The sequence below is a fragment of the Apus apus genome, chromosome 9 (genome assembly GCF_020740795.1).
Source record: "Apus apus isolate bApuApu2 chromosome 9, bApuApu2.pri.cur, whole genome shotgun sequence".
Classification (NCBI taxonomy): domain Eukaryota; kingdom Metazoa; phylum Chordata; class Aves; order Apodiformes; family Apodidae; genus Apus; species Apus apus.
Window position 1 is genome coordinate 15,938,836 of NC_067290.1, and position 17,331 is coordinate 15,956,166.

The 17,331-nt window shown below is 42.9% G+C and overlaps 1 protein-coding gene across 2 annotated transcripts in view; it reads left to right on the top strand.

Annotated features, from left to right (window-relative positions):
* The window catches only part of LOC127388252 (monocarboxylate transporter 2-like), a 29,960-nt gene extending 15,750 nt beyond the window's left edge, over positions 1-14,210 (top strand). For both annotated transcript variants that reach the window (XM_051627563.1, XM_051627562.1), the window contains 3 exons: positions 3,122-3,265; positions 8,044-8,907; positions 11,566-14,210. In XM_051627563.1, the coding sequence (XP_051483523.1) occupies positions 3,202-3,265; positions 8,044-8,907; positions 11,566-11,858 (1,221 nt within the window). In that variant the 5' untranslated portion in view covers positions 3,122-3,201 and the 3' untranslated portion in view covers positions 11,859-14,210. The remainder of the gene's footprint in view (positions 1-3,121; positions 3,266-8,043; positions 8,908-11,565) is intronic.
* Positions 14,211-17,331: the final 3,121 nt, after the last annotated feature.

The window sequence follows — 17,331 nt, forward strand, 5'->3', positions numbered from 1 at the left end:
AATGCCACCCCCTCTTGCAGCGAAGCACCGGCTGCTACCACCTCCACGTCAGCAGCCTTGGCCTTGGAATGGAATGGGGTACAAGAGGGTTATTATATTTTAATTTTCTGATTAGAAGTTGCAATGCTGCCATGGTAGTGGGGCTGTGGGGACAGTGCTGGCTGGCTGACACCAACCCTGGCTGCTCTGGTCCCTGAGCAGCCACGCGCTGGGGATGTGCTCAGTTGCTGAGGTGGCTTTTGCTCCTGGCTGTGACTTTTCAGGGACTCTGACAGTATTTGTGTGGCTGCTTCTGCAAGGTCAAACCAGGTAAATGGTGGCTTTCTGAGAGCTTTGCCAGCTGTTTCTCTTGCCCTGTCCTCACCTGACTCTGTCACCCCAACTCCTGTTAGTTTCTCCCATCATTGCCTTGCAGGAAGGAAGGATGATTTAGTTTGGATGCCAGGACAGGGAGCCTGTGGTTCCTGCACATTTGACCAGGCAGGTATTAACAAGTACAAGTGCCTTGGGATCCAAGCTGCACACATTGTTACTGTAATTGGTTTCTGTGTGGTAATACACACCATCCTTATTCTTTTCATGCAGGCTGAATAACTGGTAAATGACAGGTCCTGCTTTTCAATTACACCGTGATTCCAGGGGCTGGCACACTTTAAATTTTTGCAGTAGCTGCAAGCAAAGCAGTAATCGTGTTTCCTATTTCCCACAACTGCCATGCTGGCTTTGTTGTGCCCTCTTCTTAATTCCTCAACCTTGACTTGAGCTATTTGATGTTTTCTGAAGCTCCCCAGAACCCTGCTGTTGCAGTTACCTGATGGCTAATTAGCCCCCTACCAGAAACATGCTCTGGGTGGCCTGTGGCAGAGCAGGGCAGGGAGGTGCATTCAGACCTGCTGGGTGTGACGCTGATCACTGAAGACATCCAGGCAGGGTGAAGGTGGATGTGTCTCTGGTCCATACGCCTGCCCAAATGGGCAGAGGTTGCATGCTGAAGGGTGCACAGCTAAGTGACATATCACGTGTGCCAGTTTCTGCCAAGAGAGGGAAAGCTGTTGACAGGCTGCTTCACTACAGCCTATGGACACTTCTGTAGGTCCAGATGACTTAAGTGGAAGTAATTTTGGGGATGTGAGTTTGCATTTGCTTCAGTGCTTTTGAAAGGGCTGCACAGGATTATTACAAAACCTTCACCCTATGAGCAGCAGCTCAGGGAAGTTTGGTTTCCCAGCTGTTTGAGGCCTTGGGCTGGATTCTCTGGTGTCTTGTAAAGTGCAGGCGTAGCTGATGCTTTCCATGCAGTTTCATTGCTCACCATGGCCTTCACTGGGGCTTCTGCCGTGCCTCGATAGTTTAGTCCAGATGTTCTGCAGGGGAAAATCAATGAGAAAGGGGTCCCTTTCTTGCTGTGTTGATCTGACATATATATCTCCTTCCTCAGAACTCCTCATTGCATTCTGTAGTGCTCTGTGCAGGAAAAGGACACATGCATGTGAATCCAGTTACAGGATTAGGCAAAAAAACTCTTCACAAAATGATACACTCACAGAAGTGCTATTTGAATGGTGCATTTAATGGGACCAGACCATACAGTTCCAGGGGTGCTGTTAAGACTGATCTTGTGTGTGTTTCCTTTATGATTGTTTTGACCTTGGACATCCCATGGAAAGTATTTCACACATTACAGATGTTACAATTGTTACAAATGTTATAATTCCTGAGATTAAACCTGTCATACCTACTGATTTTTGCTCTTGCACAGTATAACAGCTGAGAACTTACTTGGATGCTGCCAGCCATGCTGAGGGGATATTGGGCTTTTTTTTTTTTTTTTCTTTTTTTGATCTGGCTCCTGTGCTGTGGTTTGCAGGGTCTGGAGAGAGCTCTGGCACTATTTCTGGCTGAGATTATTTCAGCAAAGGTAAATATCCTACTAAAGGGGTCTGTGGTGAGGCAGATCCCACAGTCAGACTCTCCAGAGATGCCTGTAAGCTTAAAATACCCATTTCCAGTAATCTGTGTGTGGACAGTATGGGCTGTTTGGAACAGCAGGAATGAAGGCAAATGAGCTCACTGGGCTCTGAAAGACCATTGCTGTGTGCTGAGCAATCATCCGGTAAGATAAGATACTAAATGCTGCCTGTATCCCCCTGCTTTATTTCCAGCATAATTTCTGCAGCAATTTGGCTCAGCTTGAGTAATTCTCAATTTGAGCAATACAGAATCTTTTTTTTTTTTTTTTTCCACATTTCATAGCCTAACTTCTGGACTGCTCTTTCCTGCTCAGTTTACTTTCTCTCTGATCTAACTTCAGAGTTGACCCTGCTTTGAGCAGGAGGTTGGTGCTGAGATCTTCCAAGTCCCTCTGACACATATTATTTGGTGATTCTGATTTTATTAGTCCTACAGCTGGTTGAGACTACTGTACACAAGACCTTCTTTCTTTCCTTCTCTACCCAAAGCTGCTGGCCTGTTCCACTTCCTCAGCTTTGAATGCATCCTTTCAGTGTGCAGTTTTTGTGAAGCTGTTTCTCTCTTTTGTAGTTTTGCACTTTCCTGAACCACTTCTTTACATAAATGCAAGACCAAACTGATTCTTTTGAGCTCCAGCTAATCCATCATCCCACATTGTTTCTACCTACATAGATGGCTATTAAGATTTAATTAACAACTGTTCTACTGAAGCTTCAGTCCTGGTCAGCAGTATTGGAATCGCATTAAATAGAGGTATGAAAAATGCAACAGTATTCGTTATATCAGCCTCGTAATATGAACCTGTGTGTGCCTGGTTTAGCATCATATTAAATCAAGAAGCTCCTATGTTGGGATCCTGTGTTCACCTGATTTATTACTGTGTTTGCCTTCTCTGATGACACTTGTAAAGTCCTGGGGGCAGGAACTGTCACTGACTACACAGCCACTGTGTGGCATGGGACGTGCTGCCATTTCCACACAGTGCGGATCATCCTTCTCTCTTTTTCCATTTTCTTGCTGAAGTCACCCTCGAAGCTTTCAGCAGAACCTCAAGGGTACTGATACTGCAGAATTATACCTGCTTTGTGTCAAACACGCCCTTCTGTCAGAAGATACCCACCTCAAGGGTCATTTTGTTCTCTTTCCCCAGGTCCCATTAGCAGTATTTTAGTAAACCGCTATGGCAGCCGACCCGTGGTTATATTTGGAGGCCTGCTCTGTGGCATTGGGATGGTGTCAGCAGCCTTCTGCACCAGCATCCTGCAGCTCTACATCTGTGTGGGCTTCATCACAGGTAAGAAGAAAGCATCTGCTTTCTACCCACAGCTGAGGTTCACTTCTGATGGCTTGGACACCCGCCCTTGTGCACCTCAGCCAAATGCAATGGGAACATATTGAGATAAAAAGCAGGTGGGACAGGGGTCCCTCACTTTTTAACTGCCCCAGTTGAGCTTTAGCAAAGAGAATATCCTCTCCTAGTGCTGTGTTCCTGGCTGAACATTGCGTGCAGGATCTTAGCATGGGATATGCTCTTTGAAGCTGAGTGATCTTGGCCAGAGGCACCAGTGGGGTTGGTCATCAGTGCCCTCAGCTCCTGCTGAAGTGAATGCAGGTTGACTGTGCTCTGCCCTGGGCAAGGAGAGCCTTGTGAGATACAAGTGTGAGTCTGAAAAAGAGCCTGTGCTCCTATATAACTGTGTTATATTCCCTCTATGAGATACATGAAATGAGTTTTCAGCACTTTGCTTTGGTTTACTCGCCCCTTTGCTTGGTTGTGAGGTTAGGAGATCTTCTATCTGAAAGGAACAACCACTAAAGTTGACTGAAGATGTGCAACATTATCTGTATAGAGAAAAAATAATCTGTATTTCCTTAATTAAGCTATAATTTGCATTTTCGGTATTGAAATATGAATTTTCATATTGGAAACTCAAAGAGGAGAAGTCATAGGCTCAGTCCAGCATCTTTAAAACCTGCAGGTGCCAGGTTATTGCTGTTAAAGGCAGATGGGTTGGACTTCACCTGTGTGAGTATAGATGCTTAATTGTAATAATTTTTGTATGATTATTTTGGCTAAGGTACAGTCAATGTTTCTTCCAGTGCAGTTAGGACATCTGCCCAAAAACATGACACAATGAGTTCAGAATTGGCTTTTGAAGTTGCAAGGTGTATGTTTTAATGAATGTTCCCTCTCTGCCTGCAGCTGCCTTAAGTGCTGCTGCTTTCTGAACATGAAAAGCATGAGCTCAACACTTAAAATCAATAAAACCAGCCACTGGCAAAGTAAATTGGGACAGAAAGTTTGTCATCCTATTCTCCTACCTCAATATTGCTTTGTTAGAGCTGGACAAAAGCAAATAAATCCCCATGTAGGATTCCCTCTCTTAAACGTTACCCTTTTTAAAGAGAGTCACTGTAATTAGATGAAACTGTGTTATTACTGAGTGCTGCAAATTCCTTGAAAAAGATTCTAACAATGAGAAATAAAAATAACCAGTGTCTCCCATGGATAAAATCAATATTTATTAATGCAAGAGCTTGCATCGTTTTGTGTTAAACAGGTGTCCTCTAGCAAGTTGAATAATGCTGGATTAGCACAAGAAAACCATAAATCCTTTGCTAAAACTATATGCATTTTGTTGAGGAGAAAGGCTCAGGCAAGGAGCAGTGCTGTAGGAAGGTACCAACTCCCATGTTCAAAATATTTGTCTATGAAAGTGCCAGGAGGGAAGTTTGTGCCTAACCCCAGTGGGTCTAAGATTTATGAAGACCCTGCTCTTTTTCAGTCCAAATCTAGTCCATTGCCCATGCCAGAGAGTTGATAGTATGAGCTGTGCTCAGGGCACACATGTAAGCCTTGTGCCTGTACAGTGGTACAGGGGCAGCCCGTGTCCTCCCCTGTCTTCAATGCTGTGATGTTTCCTCAGGAAAAAAGCCTGTTTTTTCCTCCTGTACATATTCCCTCCTGCTGGCTGAATGAAAGCAGCTGTATGGATGAGCTAATAGCCCATCATTTCCAGGCACAGTGTACCTGTGCTAGGGAAGGAATATTAATTTGACAGGGAGGGGAAGATGCTTGTAATCCTGCTACCATGCTTGATGCCTCTAATTATGCTTGAAGTGCTTTTGCTGGTCAGGTCTAACATGGGAGCATTCAAGGGCAATTAGGAAGCTGCCTGCTCGTCAGGCAGCTGAGGCAGCGCTGCTGGCTGAGTAGAGAGGTGTCTGTAAGGCTGATTTGCAGGGACTGGAACAACCTGCAAACTCCACGCTCTTCCTAGCCTCCTTCCCACTGGCCTGAAAAGGAAACAGACTGGCAGAAAAGACTGTGTCCATGTAATCCACAGGGATGGAGATAAAACTAAGGTTCTAGGAGGTCTCTGCTACAGCCCTGTGCCTTTGACTTATCAATAGCAATCTCTTCAGAGGAGGAGAGTGGGAAGTGTCTACTTGTGGTGGAAGGATTAGACATGGCAATCTCAGTGGCTTTCTTGGTTATGTGTCCTTCCAGCTGCATGCAGAGCAGGATCTGTTGGAGGCAGCTCTGTCCTTGGTGGCACTGAGCTGTGGGCTGCACAAGGCACTTTGCATATGCTGTAAAACCCACCTTCTCTTCCTCCTTGTTTCCCTGCAGCACTTAGAAAAAGAAATGGGGTTTGCAGGCTGTCACCCTGGGTAGATGCCAGCCTGGATGTGTTAAAAAGGTGTTTAGGCATCCAGCCTCTTCCTCAAGTCTGAGGTAGTAGCAGCAGATTTCAAAGCTAAATATGAGGTGTGAACGATGGGCCAGAGTTTAGTACAAGCTGTACCGATTAGACCATCACAAAATGAAGTGGGATCTAGGGTGAAGTGCATGGACTAATGAGACTGGACTCATAGCCTTAGCTGTTAATGTTGAGCATTGAAATACCTGGTTGGATCTTCCCTTGCTAATAAAGAAAGAACAAGATCAACAGGTTCACAGCTGACTCCAGAAGCACCACTTATTTCCTTCTAATATGAGGGAGATTTATTTAATCTAGGGAAGGATGCTCCTTCTGGCACAAGCTTGATTCTGCTCATGCAACACCACCAATAGGCCTTTCTGCCATATCCCTGGGGAGAAAATGGGGTTACTTGGGTAATGGTTTCAACCATGGAAAAGCTGCTGTAGTTTCTGAAAACTGGACTAAAATGGATATAAATATTTCCGACTAAAGTCAGCCAAGAGCTTAAAGTAAATTGAAATTCCAGTCATTAAATTTGAAACTCTCCAAATTTAATTAATGGGAAGAGCATGAGGTAATACTAAATTAGATTTGTCTGATTGGAAAATTAATGTTCACATAATAAAAAAATGGAGTTGAGTATTGGTTAAGTGGGTAGCTGGCATCCAGTCTGGTTTTCCATCTCTGCACGATGTGGTAGGTTCAGGCCAGGAATGATTCCACTGAAACGATGGTTCAGTTTCTGCCCTCACCTACTGGCCTAGGAAATGAGGAGTTAAAGCAAACTCTGATCCACTGTGCTGCATCTTCTCAGGTGAAAGAAGATGCATTCCTGTACCTGAGCACCCTCAAGGGTGTTCTGTGGTCAAGGCTGTGTTTTGCCTCCATAGTTCTCAGGTCAGCCCTCTCACAGGGATGAATTTGGCCCTTAACGCAGTATGAGCCATCTGTGCTTCCCAAAGACATTCCCTGCCAAATGCGTGGACTACCTAGAAAAGTTCATGCTGAAAATGTGTTTCATATCAACACTAATTTTAATATGTTGCTATTTCAATTTATTTTAATGTTGTAAACTTCCAAGTAATTAAAAAAAAAAAAAATCTTGGACTTGGCAAAAATAATAATTTTGTAAAAACATTCAAACTGAAGCCATCCAACATCAGCTGAATTCTGCTGCATCAGTTGGATTCTACTCTATCAGCAACTAATGATGGTGTTCCTTAATTAATTTTGAGGACCTGGACCTTTCTAAATTCTCTTCTGTAAAGCAATATGCCTAATTATGTACTGCACAGTTAAACAAACTAATTATATAGACTAATGAACATGAAGAAATCTGCATGACCCTATTTTCAGGATTCATGTTCTCTGGTATAATCACTTCAAGGATTACATTTCTGCTTTGTTCTAATGTGGCTCATTCTTTCTTGGATGAGAGGATGGAAAATGTGTGGCATGATATTCAAATGTCATTTTGATGGAGTTCTTAAAATTTGACTTTTAAAGGAAATACTGAAAGGAAATGTTTGAAAATAAGAGATTATTATATACTAGTGCTCTCAAGCAGAACCACAGAAAGCTGAGACCATCACAGCATTTGGTATCTACCTTCACAACTCACCTGTGCAAGAGAAGCTGGCAAACTGAATTAGCAATGCAGATTTAGAATATAATTTATATATCTAAATGCAATAAAAATAAATTTTTAATTAAATACTCTAGGGTCCTGTCTAATTAGCATCCTCAGTAGCTGTTTTCCTATGTACTTGCAGACCGTTTAATCTCCTGCATCAGTCCTGAATTGGTCACACCACCAAGTCAGTAGCAACTGATAAGGGTGATGGTATTTTCTGTGAAGGTTTGTCAACCTGGCAGCAGTGTTGGGTGCCCACCACCCATGAAAGGAGGTGCCAGCCCCAGCAGCATGTGGGAAGGCTGTGCTTTGGTGGTTAGCACTGTCCAAGCCAGAACAACCTTCCTCAGACTGGGAGTTGTAATTTTTTTTTGTTCAGTAGATCCATCCTCTCCTTCAACAAAGCAATTCTGTCTGGAAAAAAACAGCCAACATTCGTTGAGGGTGCAGTTTCAGTTTATTCTGAAGCAAACTCTTTGTGCTAGGTTTGCCACTCAAGAGCTTTGCAGTGCAAAAGGAAGGGGTGCTCTCTGACTGAAAGTGTCTTTCTGGGGTCTGATTATTCAAATGCAGCAGCCACAAGCTTAGGGATATCTCAAGCAGAGTTTGCATCCAGATGTTAAAGAGCCACCAGTGGACCAATTGTCTATGAGTTTGCCTCAAATAGTGAGCTGAGAATAACTGGATCTCAGATCTTCCGTTGTGCATCTCAACTATGTTTCTCTGTTCCAGGATTTGGCCTTGCTCTCAACCTCCAGCCCTCAGTGATAATCATAGGGAAATACTTTTTAAAGAGAAGACCCATTGCAAACGGCCTTGCTATGGCAGGGAGCCCTGTGATGCTGTGCACTCTGGCTCCCCTCAACCAGTTCCTTTTTGACAATTTTGGTTGGAGGGGCAGCTTTTTAATTCTTGGGGCAATTTTATTACACTGCTGTGTGGCAGGAGCCCTCTTCAGACCCATTGGGGCAGCCCCAGCATCAGTCAAAACCCAGGCAGTTGAGGAAGGGAAGGATGCTCTGAAAAAAGAGGTCAGTAAGGATGCCATGGGAATGACTAGTCCCATGGAGACCAAAACAGAAGAGGAAGGAGGAAAAGACTGCTGTGAAAAAATCAATCAGTACCTCGATTTTTCCCTCTTTAAGCACAGAGGGTTCTTGATTTACCTGATTGGAAATGTGCTTATGTTCCTGGGATTTTTTGCCCCCATTGTTTTTCTGGCACCCTACGCAAAGCACATTGGCATTGATGAATACTCAGCTGCTTTCCTCCTTTCCATCCTTGCCATCGTGGATATGATTGCCCGACCTACCACTGGCATCATTGCAAACAGCAAGTGGGTGAGGCCATGGATTCAATACTTTTTCAGCTTCTCCATCACTTTCAATGGTGCCTGCCACCTCCTGTGCCCACTGGCTTCTGGCTACACGGGGCTCGTTGTTTACTCCATCTTTTTTGGCTTGGCCTTTGGCATGGTTTGTGCCATGCTCTTTGAAACCCTCATGGACCTTGTGGGAGCTGCCCGGTTCACAAGCGCTGTTGGCCTGGTCACCATTGCGGAGTGTTGCACCATATTACTGGGACCACCTATAGGAGGTGAGTGTATTTTCTTCCTTTGCTTCCACTGGGTTGTCACTTAAATTTAGCCTCCTGCAAGCAGAGTTTGTAAGAACTTATTCTAAATGGGTTTTCTTTGCTTCCCATTCACAGCTTTTCCATCAGTAATTGGACAGGGAAGGCTGGTCCTAGGTGTCTCCTCCAGCACTACTTTATTCATTTCTATGTACTTCTCTAGTTGGAGTCAGGAGTTTGTAGAGTGACCAATTAATCTCTGATCCTTTCAAACACTTGAACTGAACTTGCAGATTGGGACTTCCTACAACCCTAAGAACTTTACACTTGGATGACTCTAGTTGAAAAAGGCTGGAGTCTACCACAATTTAAGCATAGCAAAACACAACAGTTCTATGAAAGCCTCTTGTTGACTCACCTTGTATTTGTTTCCATGTACAGATTTCAGTCATCTCAGAGAATCTGATAGATTTAAGGCTGTTCCAAAAATAGTAAAAAAAAAAAAAAAAGGCTTACTTTTGATGGCATGGTAAGAAATATCAAAAGGCAGAGACCATCAGAGGTCCACGCTGAGGAACACACCTTGTCTGGAAGACACTGTTTCACAATCTGGCATTTGGCTCTAGTACATTCCTTACCAAATCTGAGTCGTCAATGAATTAAATGACCTTATAGGTGACATTGTCTCAGAACATACAAACCATCCTGGCTATGTGAAGATCCCTGTCCTGAAATTTGCATTTCACCTCTAGGCAAGCTAGAATAACTGGTTTGGAAACTACTCATCTTTAGGTATGCTAAAATGTTTAATTAGGTTCTGTGTTCCATCTGAATTTGGATGTAGAAAAGTTGAACTATGATAATTCTTTTGATATGATAGTGTCATATAAATTTCAAGAATGCACAGAAAGAAGGCAGTTGAAACCCATTTCCTTGATTCAAAAATCGAGATCTGGCTACTACTCTGTATGACACATCTTGCAGAGCTGCTTAATTCTTCATATTGCCATGTAGCTCATACGGTGTGACAGAAGCAGCTGTATCTTCTTGCTGAGAGATTCATTATTTAATTAATGACAAACAAAAGAAAATACAATTTTAAAATGACCATTTTCTGAATCATACAATTTTCCGTGTGGAAGATTAAGTTAATGACCAGGGACTGCTAATGAAGCTAAAGCAGTTTTATGAAATAATCAGTAATATTAGTTTTGTAGGGTTTCCCCCACCATTTTAATAAGCTGCAAATTTATTGGTTCTTTGGCATTTTAATAACCTACTGCAGGGTTCTGCTTTAATGAACTAAGTAAATTGTTCCCAGCATGTTTTATGACTTTATCTTATTCTCAAAGGAAAAGAGGCAAGACTATCCTACTGTTGAATTTTCCAATACTCTCCTCATTAAAATTCTCATTGAAACCTACTTAGGAGACCTCTAGGCCATTGTGATTAGCAGAAAAGGAAGAATTGTTACAATTAGCATTTGGTTGATGTTTCACCAGTAACATAAAAAACTCAGTGCATTGAAAAAGGTGCACCAAGACATCTAGGAATGATTCAGGAAGAACCATTGACCAAAACCAGTAAAAAAATATTTTTGTGATCAAGAAATCTATCTGCTGGCCATAAAAATCCCTTGTTAGTATAATGCAGTGGGATAATTAATCATCAGCTTTTCCTCATAAGGGGTCAGTCAGAAAGTAATTAAAGGTCCCTCTTCTTAAGGAGGAGAACATGTTCCAAAAAGTCAGAGAGCTGATGGTGGGCCAGTTTCAAAGAGGACTATCTGTACTGTGAAGGCCAAGTTAGGAGTGGGTCTTACTTTAATTAGGATTTGGGATATTAAGAACGGCCTGTGTTGCACCAGCAAATGGGAATTAATGCTCAGGATCATAATCCCAGTAAGATTCACATTACATTTTGACATAAGGGAGAACACTGACATTTCAATTAAGCCATCTCCCTTCAATTACTCTGTACCTCTGCAGCAGAGGCATTAACCTTTGAAAGGAACCGGTCACATTTGTCTTGGCATTGAAATTATCTGACAGTGACAGCATCATCTTTGCTTTCCCTGGAACTAATGTTTTTCAGTTCCACGTAGTGCCCTTTCATCTTTAGATCATGAGTATAAATGCAGGAAGGGCAGTTGTGACCAAAAGCTGAGTCCCCTCTAATGACCTGTGATGGAATAAAAGTTGGAGGGTCTTTGTCAAGAGCTGAGACAAGACCCAGTGGCTAGGTGCCATCTCACAAAGGTCTTCCCAAAAGCTGCTGCTTTTGTTGTCAGCCTGGTTGACTTGGTTGTCAACCAAGTAGCTGATCACCGGAGTAAATGGAAAGACTATCTGTGGACTATGTGATCAGAAGACTTAGTTTCTGCATGGAAAAAATAGACGTGCCTCAAAAGTCCAGGCTTTGCAACGTAGGTTCTCTGTCCCCTTCTACTTAACTGTACAAACTATTGGTATTATTACCTATGTCAACATTAACTACCCACAGGCTGTACAGTGAAATACGTGAAGTATTTGCAGGATCAGAGCAGTTGGGGAAGAGATAAGAAGTACTGAGAATGTCCTATTTTATCCCAAAGCCACAAGGGTGTCCTTTTCTACTGAGGATCTGAAACAATATTCTTGCCTTCATCTCTAAGTGTCTTTTTTTTAAATATCTGTTTTACAGGAACTCTTATTGATACCTTTGGGGACTATAAATACATGTTCATTAAATGTGGAGCTGTGATGGTCCTGGCGGGAACCTTCCTGTTCATCATGAATTATTATAATTATCGGATGCTTGCCAAGGAGGAGAAGGAAAGAAAGGCAAAAGAAGAGGACCCAAAATTTGTAAGGACAGAAAATGAAGGCAGAAATAACTGGAACAAAGAAACTGTACAGGATGGGCCTGAGCTGGAACCTTTGAGAGAGGAACAAGAAGGACTAAAGAAGGAAGCGAATGGCACAAGTGAAGTTTGAACCTGTTCTTGTGTGCTGAATGGAAGTTAAGCCTAGGTTGCTTAAGGTGACACCAGCTGTGAAATCACACAAAGTTTTTAAAATTTTTGTCCTGTGTTGTGCCATGTATATCTTTGTTACAGAAGAGAAACAAGTCTAGTTTCTTATATAGTGCAGGGACACAGTGCAGTACCTATTTGCATTCCAAAGGTCCTGCAATGTATTTCTTCAGATATTTCCCATTTCCTAGAGGAGCTGACTAAGGGTATAATTGACCCCCCCTCCCCCAATTTTATTCCCTGTACTACAGCTCTACTCAGAGAAGAGGCCATCAGAGAAGAGTCAATGCAGAGCCCTTGCAGCAGCTTGAATGGGCTTTGCATTGAGTACTGTGGTGGCTGGATCTTCTCACCATGTTGTCAAAACTCTTGACTGTCTTTGACTTCAGCGTCAGAATTATCCCAGGGATTTGGTGCTGCATTCCACTGGAAGCTGCACTGTGACTTGCACCTCTGTTGCATTGAAATGTAAAATGGACCTTACACTCAAATACAACATGAGAGAGCTGCCTGAACAGAGGGAAGGCAGTAGATGCCTGTGGGTGAAGTGGCAGCAAGGCAGCCTGCACTTGTAGGCAGAGCATGCTAGGAAGGATCTAACCTGTGGTTGCTCCTCATGGCTTGACCAGGGACTTTCTCAGGGACCTCTGTATTTAGCAAAATGCCTCAAGAAAGGTGGTGTTAGGCCCAAGGCTGACATGCTGTAGGAATCCTTCTTCCAGGTCCTTTGGCTGTGCAGGGCAGAAACTTAGTCTTAAAGGGCTTAAACTTTGAGCAGCATACTAACAGTGTAAATTCTTTACAAAATCTTCCCTAGGAGGTTACACAGAATGTATTACCCAGTGTCTGAGTGCCTTCCTGTTTTTAGCATGCTTTCTCTTTACAACACCCTGGTGAGGCAGTAAGTGTTGTTAGTATTAGTTAATTTTACAAATGAAGAACTGAAGCACAGAGGAGGTATGGGCATCATTGCACCAGTGAGTAAACCTGAGGCACAGCTGGCAAGGGATCCACTGCCCTGAGTTGGGCTTCTCAGCCAGCTACGTGAAGGAAAACGTCACCGGCTGAGGAGGGGAGCTGGAAGCCTGTCTGCTGAGCACAGCACCTCCTGCTAGAATCACAGAATGGTTTGAGTTGGAAGGGACCTTAAACATGATCTAGTTCCAACCCTCTGCCATGGGCGGGGACACCTCCCACTAGACCAAGTTGCTCCAAGCCCCATCCAACCTGCCCTTGAACACTTCCAGGGATGGGGCATCCACAGCTTCTCTGGACAACCTGTGCCAGTTCCACCACCCTCACAGTGAAGAAACCAGAAAATACCACGGATAGTTGTGCATTAAACCACAGCCACTGTGGTGAGACCTGCTGACTTTGTGCTTCATAATGCTCAGGACTAATGATTTTAAATGGTGTCTTACAGCTACAATCTTGGCCCATATATTTTTATCTTGGTTAAGTTGCATCCATCCCAGAGGAATCCAAGCACAGTTATCCCCACCTTCTTTGAGCTGGGTTAGGCACCTTCCTGGTGCTAGCACAGCAATACCTGGTGGCCTCTTGCCATCCTGTTGCTTGTCTCCCCAGGTCAGTCATGCAGAGCTGGAGCTGAGGCCACGTATGAACCTCATACCCAGGGGTGATAATTTTGAGCTAGGAAGATCTGGACTCTGGTAGCAAACACTGATGTCTTTTATAAGAAGCAGCTGTTGCCCAAGAGCAGTGGATGCTGAGCTAGGCATCATGCTGTTGAATCATCAGCTTTTTGTGGATTTAGCTTCAAGTGACTGGATAAAAACAAGGACTTTTGAGGCATCTTACACAAATCTGAAGCTAACACCAGTCCAAGGGCTAGATTTCCTCTTTCTTTGCTTCAGTGGCACCCTTATGTGATCAGATAAAGGTTTTTTTTCATGACTTTGTCACTGAAGAACTGCATTTAATTATCACTTGTGTACACACTATGAAAAATGGCTTGTAAAAGTACCTCCATAAATACGCTATACTCTTAAATTTAGATCACTTGTATCTTGCATATAACCTTTTCTGTGAAATCTTTTATTCCACTAAAGAATTATAATCTTTGACTTCAGTAGAACTTAAAATTTATCCTTATGCAGTATTTTACATTTGCTCTGAAAAACAAAACCTATACAATATACTTAGGATTTTGTTGCTGTGTTTTTAAAATTCTTTCTTTCTGTCGAATATGGTATTTCAGTGAAAAAGTCATTGATAGAAGGTCCTGAACATTTTCCAATATGCTTTCTGGAAGCTTTAATATACTTAATAAAACTCTTTTAAAAAAAGGAAATGAGTTTATATTTGCCCATTGTGAGCTGTAGGGTAATGTTGCCTTTCCATTCAGTAAGGAATTTTTCCTCATGGGGTTTCTAGTCCTGGCTCCACGTACCTGGTAATACAACTTATGGTTCTAGCCTCATTTTCCAGGACCACCACCAGCTCCTTGCCACACAGTTTCTTTGGCATTTTCAGTGATCTGAGCCAGGCTGACCAACATGTCCCATTGTGTGGGCCCATATCAAGTGGGAAAGTAATCAGGAATGATCTGGCAAGGATGTGACAAGATGATTTTCATACCTTCCCACCAGGTTGTATCCATTAATTCTAGGAACAATGACCCAGATCCTCAGCCATCTTGACTGCAGGAGCTGATGCTAAGGCTTTTTGTCCAGCAGAAACCCAAAGCAAGCTTTTCAGTTAGTAAACCTTTGCTAATATTGATAACATTTTCAATGAAAAGGCTTTTTTGTTCAGCTATCAATGAAAATCCTCTGGAAAAGAGACACCTTTGTTAACCTGTCCCTGAGGGCAAAAAAATAGTACATTGGATGAGTGGTTCTTTATGGCTTCAGAAGTCTTCTAACATTAAGCAGCTACTTCACTTAACCTGTTCAACCTCCTGTCACAGAAACATATACCGTCCTTAAGATTATGGCAGTATTTCTATCACATAAGAAGCCAGACTATTTTAATACAATTTTGGAGATTATGGCTGGTTTTCAGCAGTGGGTGGCCTGTTTATTCCCTGTTACCCTGCCTCCTGTCCCCACTCTGGGTTCAAACCACAACATCTCACTAATCAATGCAGCAAAGCAATGCCAAATCCCTCTGTACTTTTAACCACGTGAGGAGCCCTAGAAATGCTTCACTGAACCAAATCCCATGAATTCAACACCTTGAAGGTGTAATCCAGGCTTGGAAAATTCTCAAACTTTCCTAAGAACATTTTCAGTTATTAAAAATGCTGCAATATGAAATATCCATTAGAAAAAGCTCTTGTGAAGGAGTAGAAGCTGCTTGTGCATCTAATTTAGTGATTTCCATGGCAAATTGAACACACTAGTCATATTTACATGCATGCTTAAGTCTGGAAACCACTTGTGTAGGAAAGTCAAGAGGTGTGAGTGTTGTACCAGAAATGTATGAACTAGGCACAAGAGGCATATTTGGGATATCAGAGGTGCAAGGATGATAGCTAACCCTTTCCTTCGAGTACAGTTATTAGACATCTTTTGTATTTCATTAGCTTGTGACCTTATTAGAAACAATTGCCCATTGTTTCCAGGGTTGCTTGAACAGAGCCTGATTTTGATGCTGAACCATTATTGCCAATTTAAAAAAAAAAAAAAAGAAAAGAATGAACCATATCCAGAAAGTACAGAGCAGGTAAGGAGACCAGAGGCTCTGGAATCATGAATGAATGGAAGTAACTTGGTAGTAACTTGGTAGAAAACAAGCAAGCAAACAAGCCAATGCAAAAATGGAATGCCAACCTGTATGTTTGAAAAAGGCAATCATTTTAGACAACACAGGATATTATTCAGAAGGACAGCTCCTGTGGCAGCTGACACCAAAATTATTTGGCTGTAAAACACCCAGTAGACAATACAGGAGCTTTCAGATTACACTGAGGAATGAATTTAAAAATGACCTTCGTGCCCTCTGCTGCAACAATGACATTGAGTATAAACCAGAACTGTTTAGACTTATCAGAACCGTGTGAGGGTGTTTTGATGACTGACACTCATAACTGTCAGCAAAGCCTCCCATCATGGCCGTGCAGCTCCGAAACGCAGAGTCAATTTGCCTTCAGCTTTGGCACCCACTGCACTATTGCTGTGCTGCTGTTTGTCTTTGGGGAGAAGCTCATTGACATTCTGATGCAAAAAAAATTAACATAAATAGGTAAATGGGATCTTCTGTGTCACCACAGTAAAGGCCTTGCTATCACAGGTAATGGCATCATGTAATTCCCTTTTAAAACAATGTACAACCTGTTGTCCTGCAGAGCCAATCACCTGTCAAGACAGGACCCTGCTGTGACAGTAGTGCCTGCCACTTTGGTGTGTCTGCAGAGGGTGAAACTTCACATGCTCAACAGTGCAGGTGTTTAGAGGTTTGGACAAACCTTAGTTTAAAGTAAAACCAGACCTTGGCCTCTATCTATCTGATAGTCCTAGTGATGCAAACACCTCAGCTGGTACTGCACATCGTCACACCACGATCATCTCTGAATGGTCCATTTTTCACTACCAACTCCCCAGGCCATGAATTTGGCATTTTTCACACCAAGCTAAATCCATGGGAAAAGAAACACAGAGAAACATGGGCTTCTCGTGGGCTATCTCAATGTTTTTAAGACTTCCCTCTGCTCAGTGCAAAGACTTCCCATCAGCGTGAGTCATGTGAAGAAATTTCCACCTTGTACAGTTTCTTGGTCAAAGCTATCGAGGAGGGGAAGATACCCATTGACCAACGACTTCAGCTTCAAGATCTGACTAAACTCAAACACATTGGATTTCTCCTGAATTCTGAATTCCCTTTGATGTGCAAAGCAGAGTCACTCAGTGCCTGCTGCCAGCGACAGGTAAACTGGTAAAGCTGAAATGAAATGGGGACAAGCACTTGCCTTGTACTGCAGGGCTTGGAATTCCCTTCCTGGACAGATGAGGTTCTCAAGTAGTTTTTAATCAGTCTGTAATCAGCCCCTGACATTAGTTATAGCATTTGAACAAAAACCACAACTCCAAAGAGAGATCCTTAGGATACCTAGGAGGATCCATGCATTATTAAGTGAAACACCTGCAGACTCTACCTACCACCCATTAACAGGGTGCACAATAAGTGTTTGTTGAGCTAACTTGCCAAGTCTAACTATTCTCCCAGCAGACTGTGGGAGGGGAGTTGGCAATTCTACAGGTCTAATGGAAACCACAGCAGACCGGATGCTACAGAGGTGGTGTGGGGGAGGAGGTGTCTCTGATACGCTTCAGACTTCTGAGATAACCCCTACCTTGCAGGCACATCGATGCACCCACACCCAGCCCCTCTCCAACAGATGGGAGGCAAGATCCACAAGATAAAGCCTTGCATGCAGTGATTCCCAGTGATGTCAGGATTGATGTGTTAGA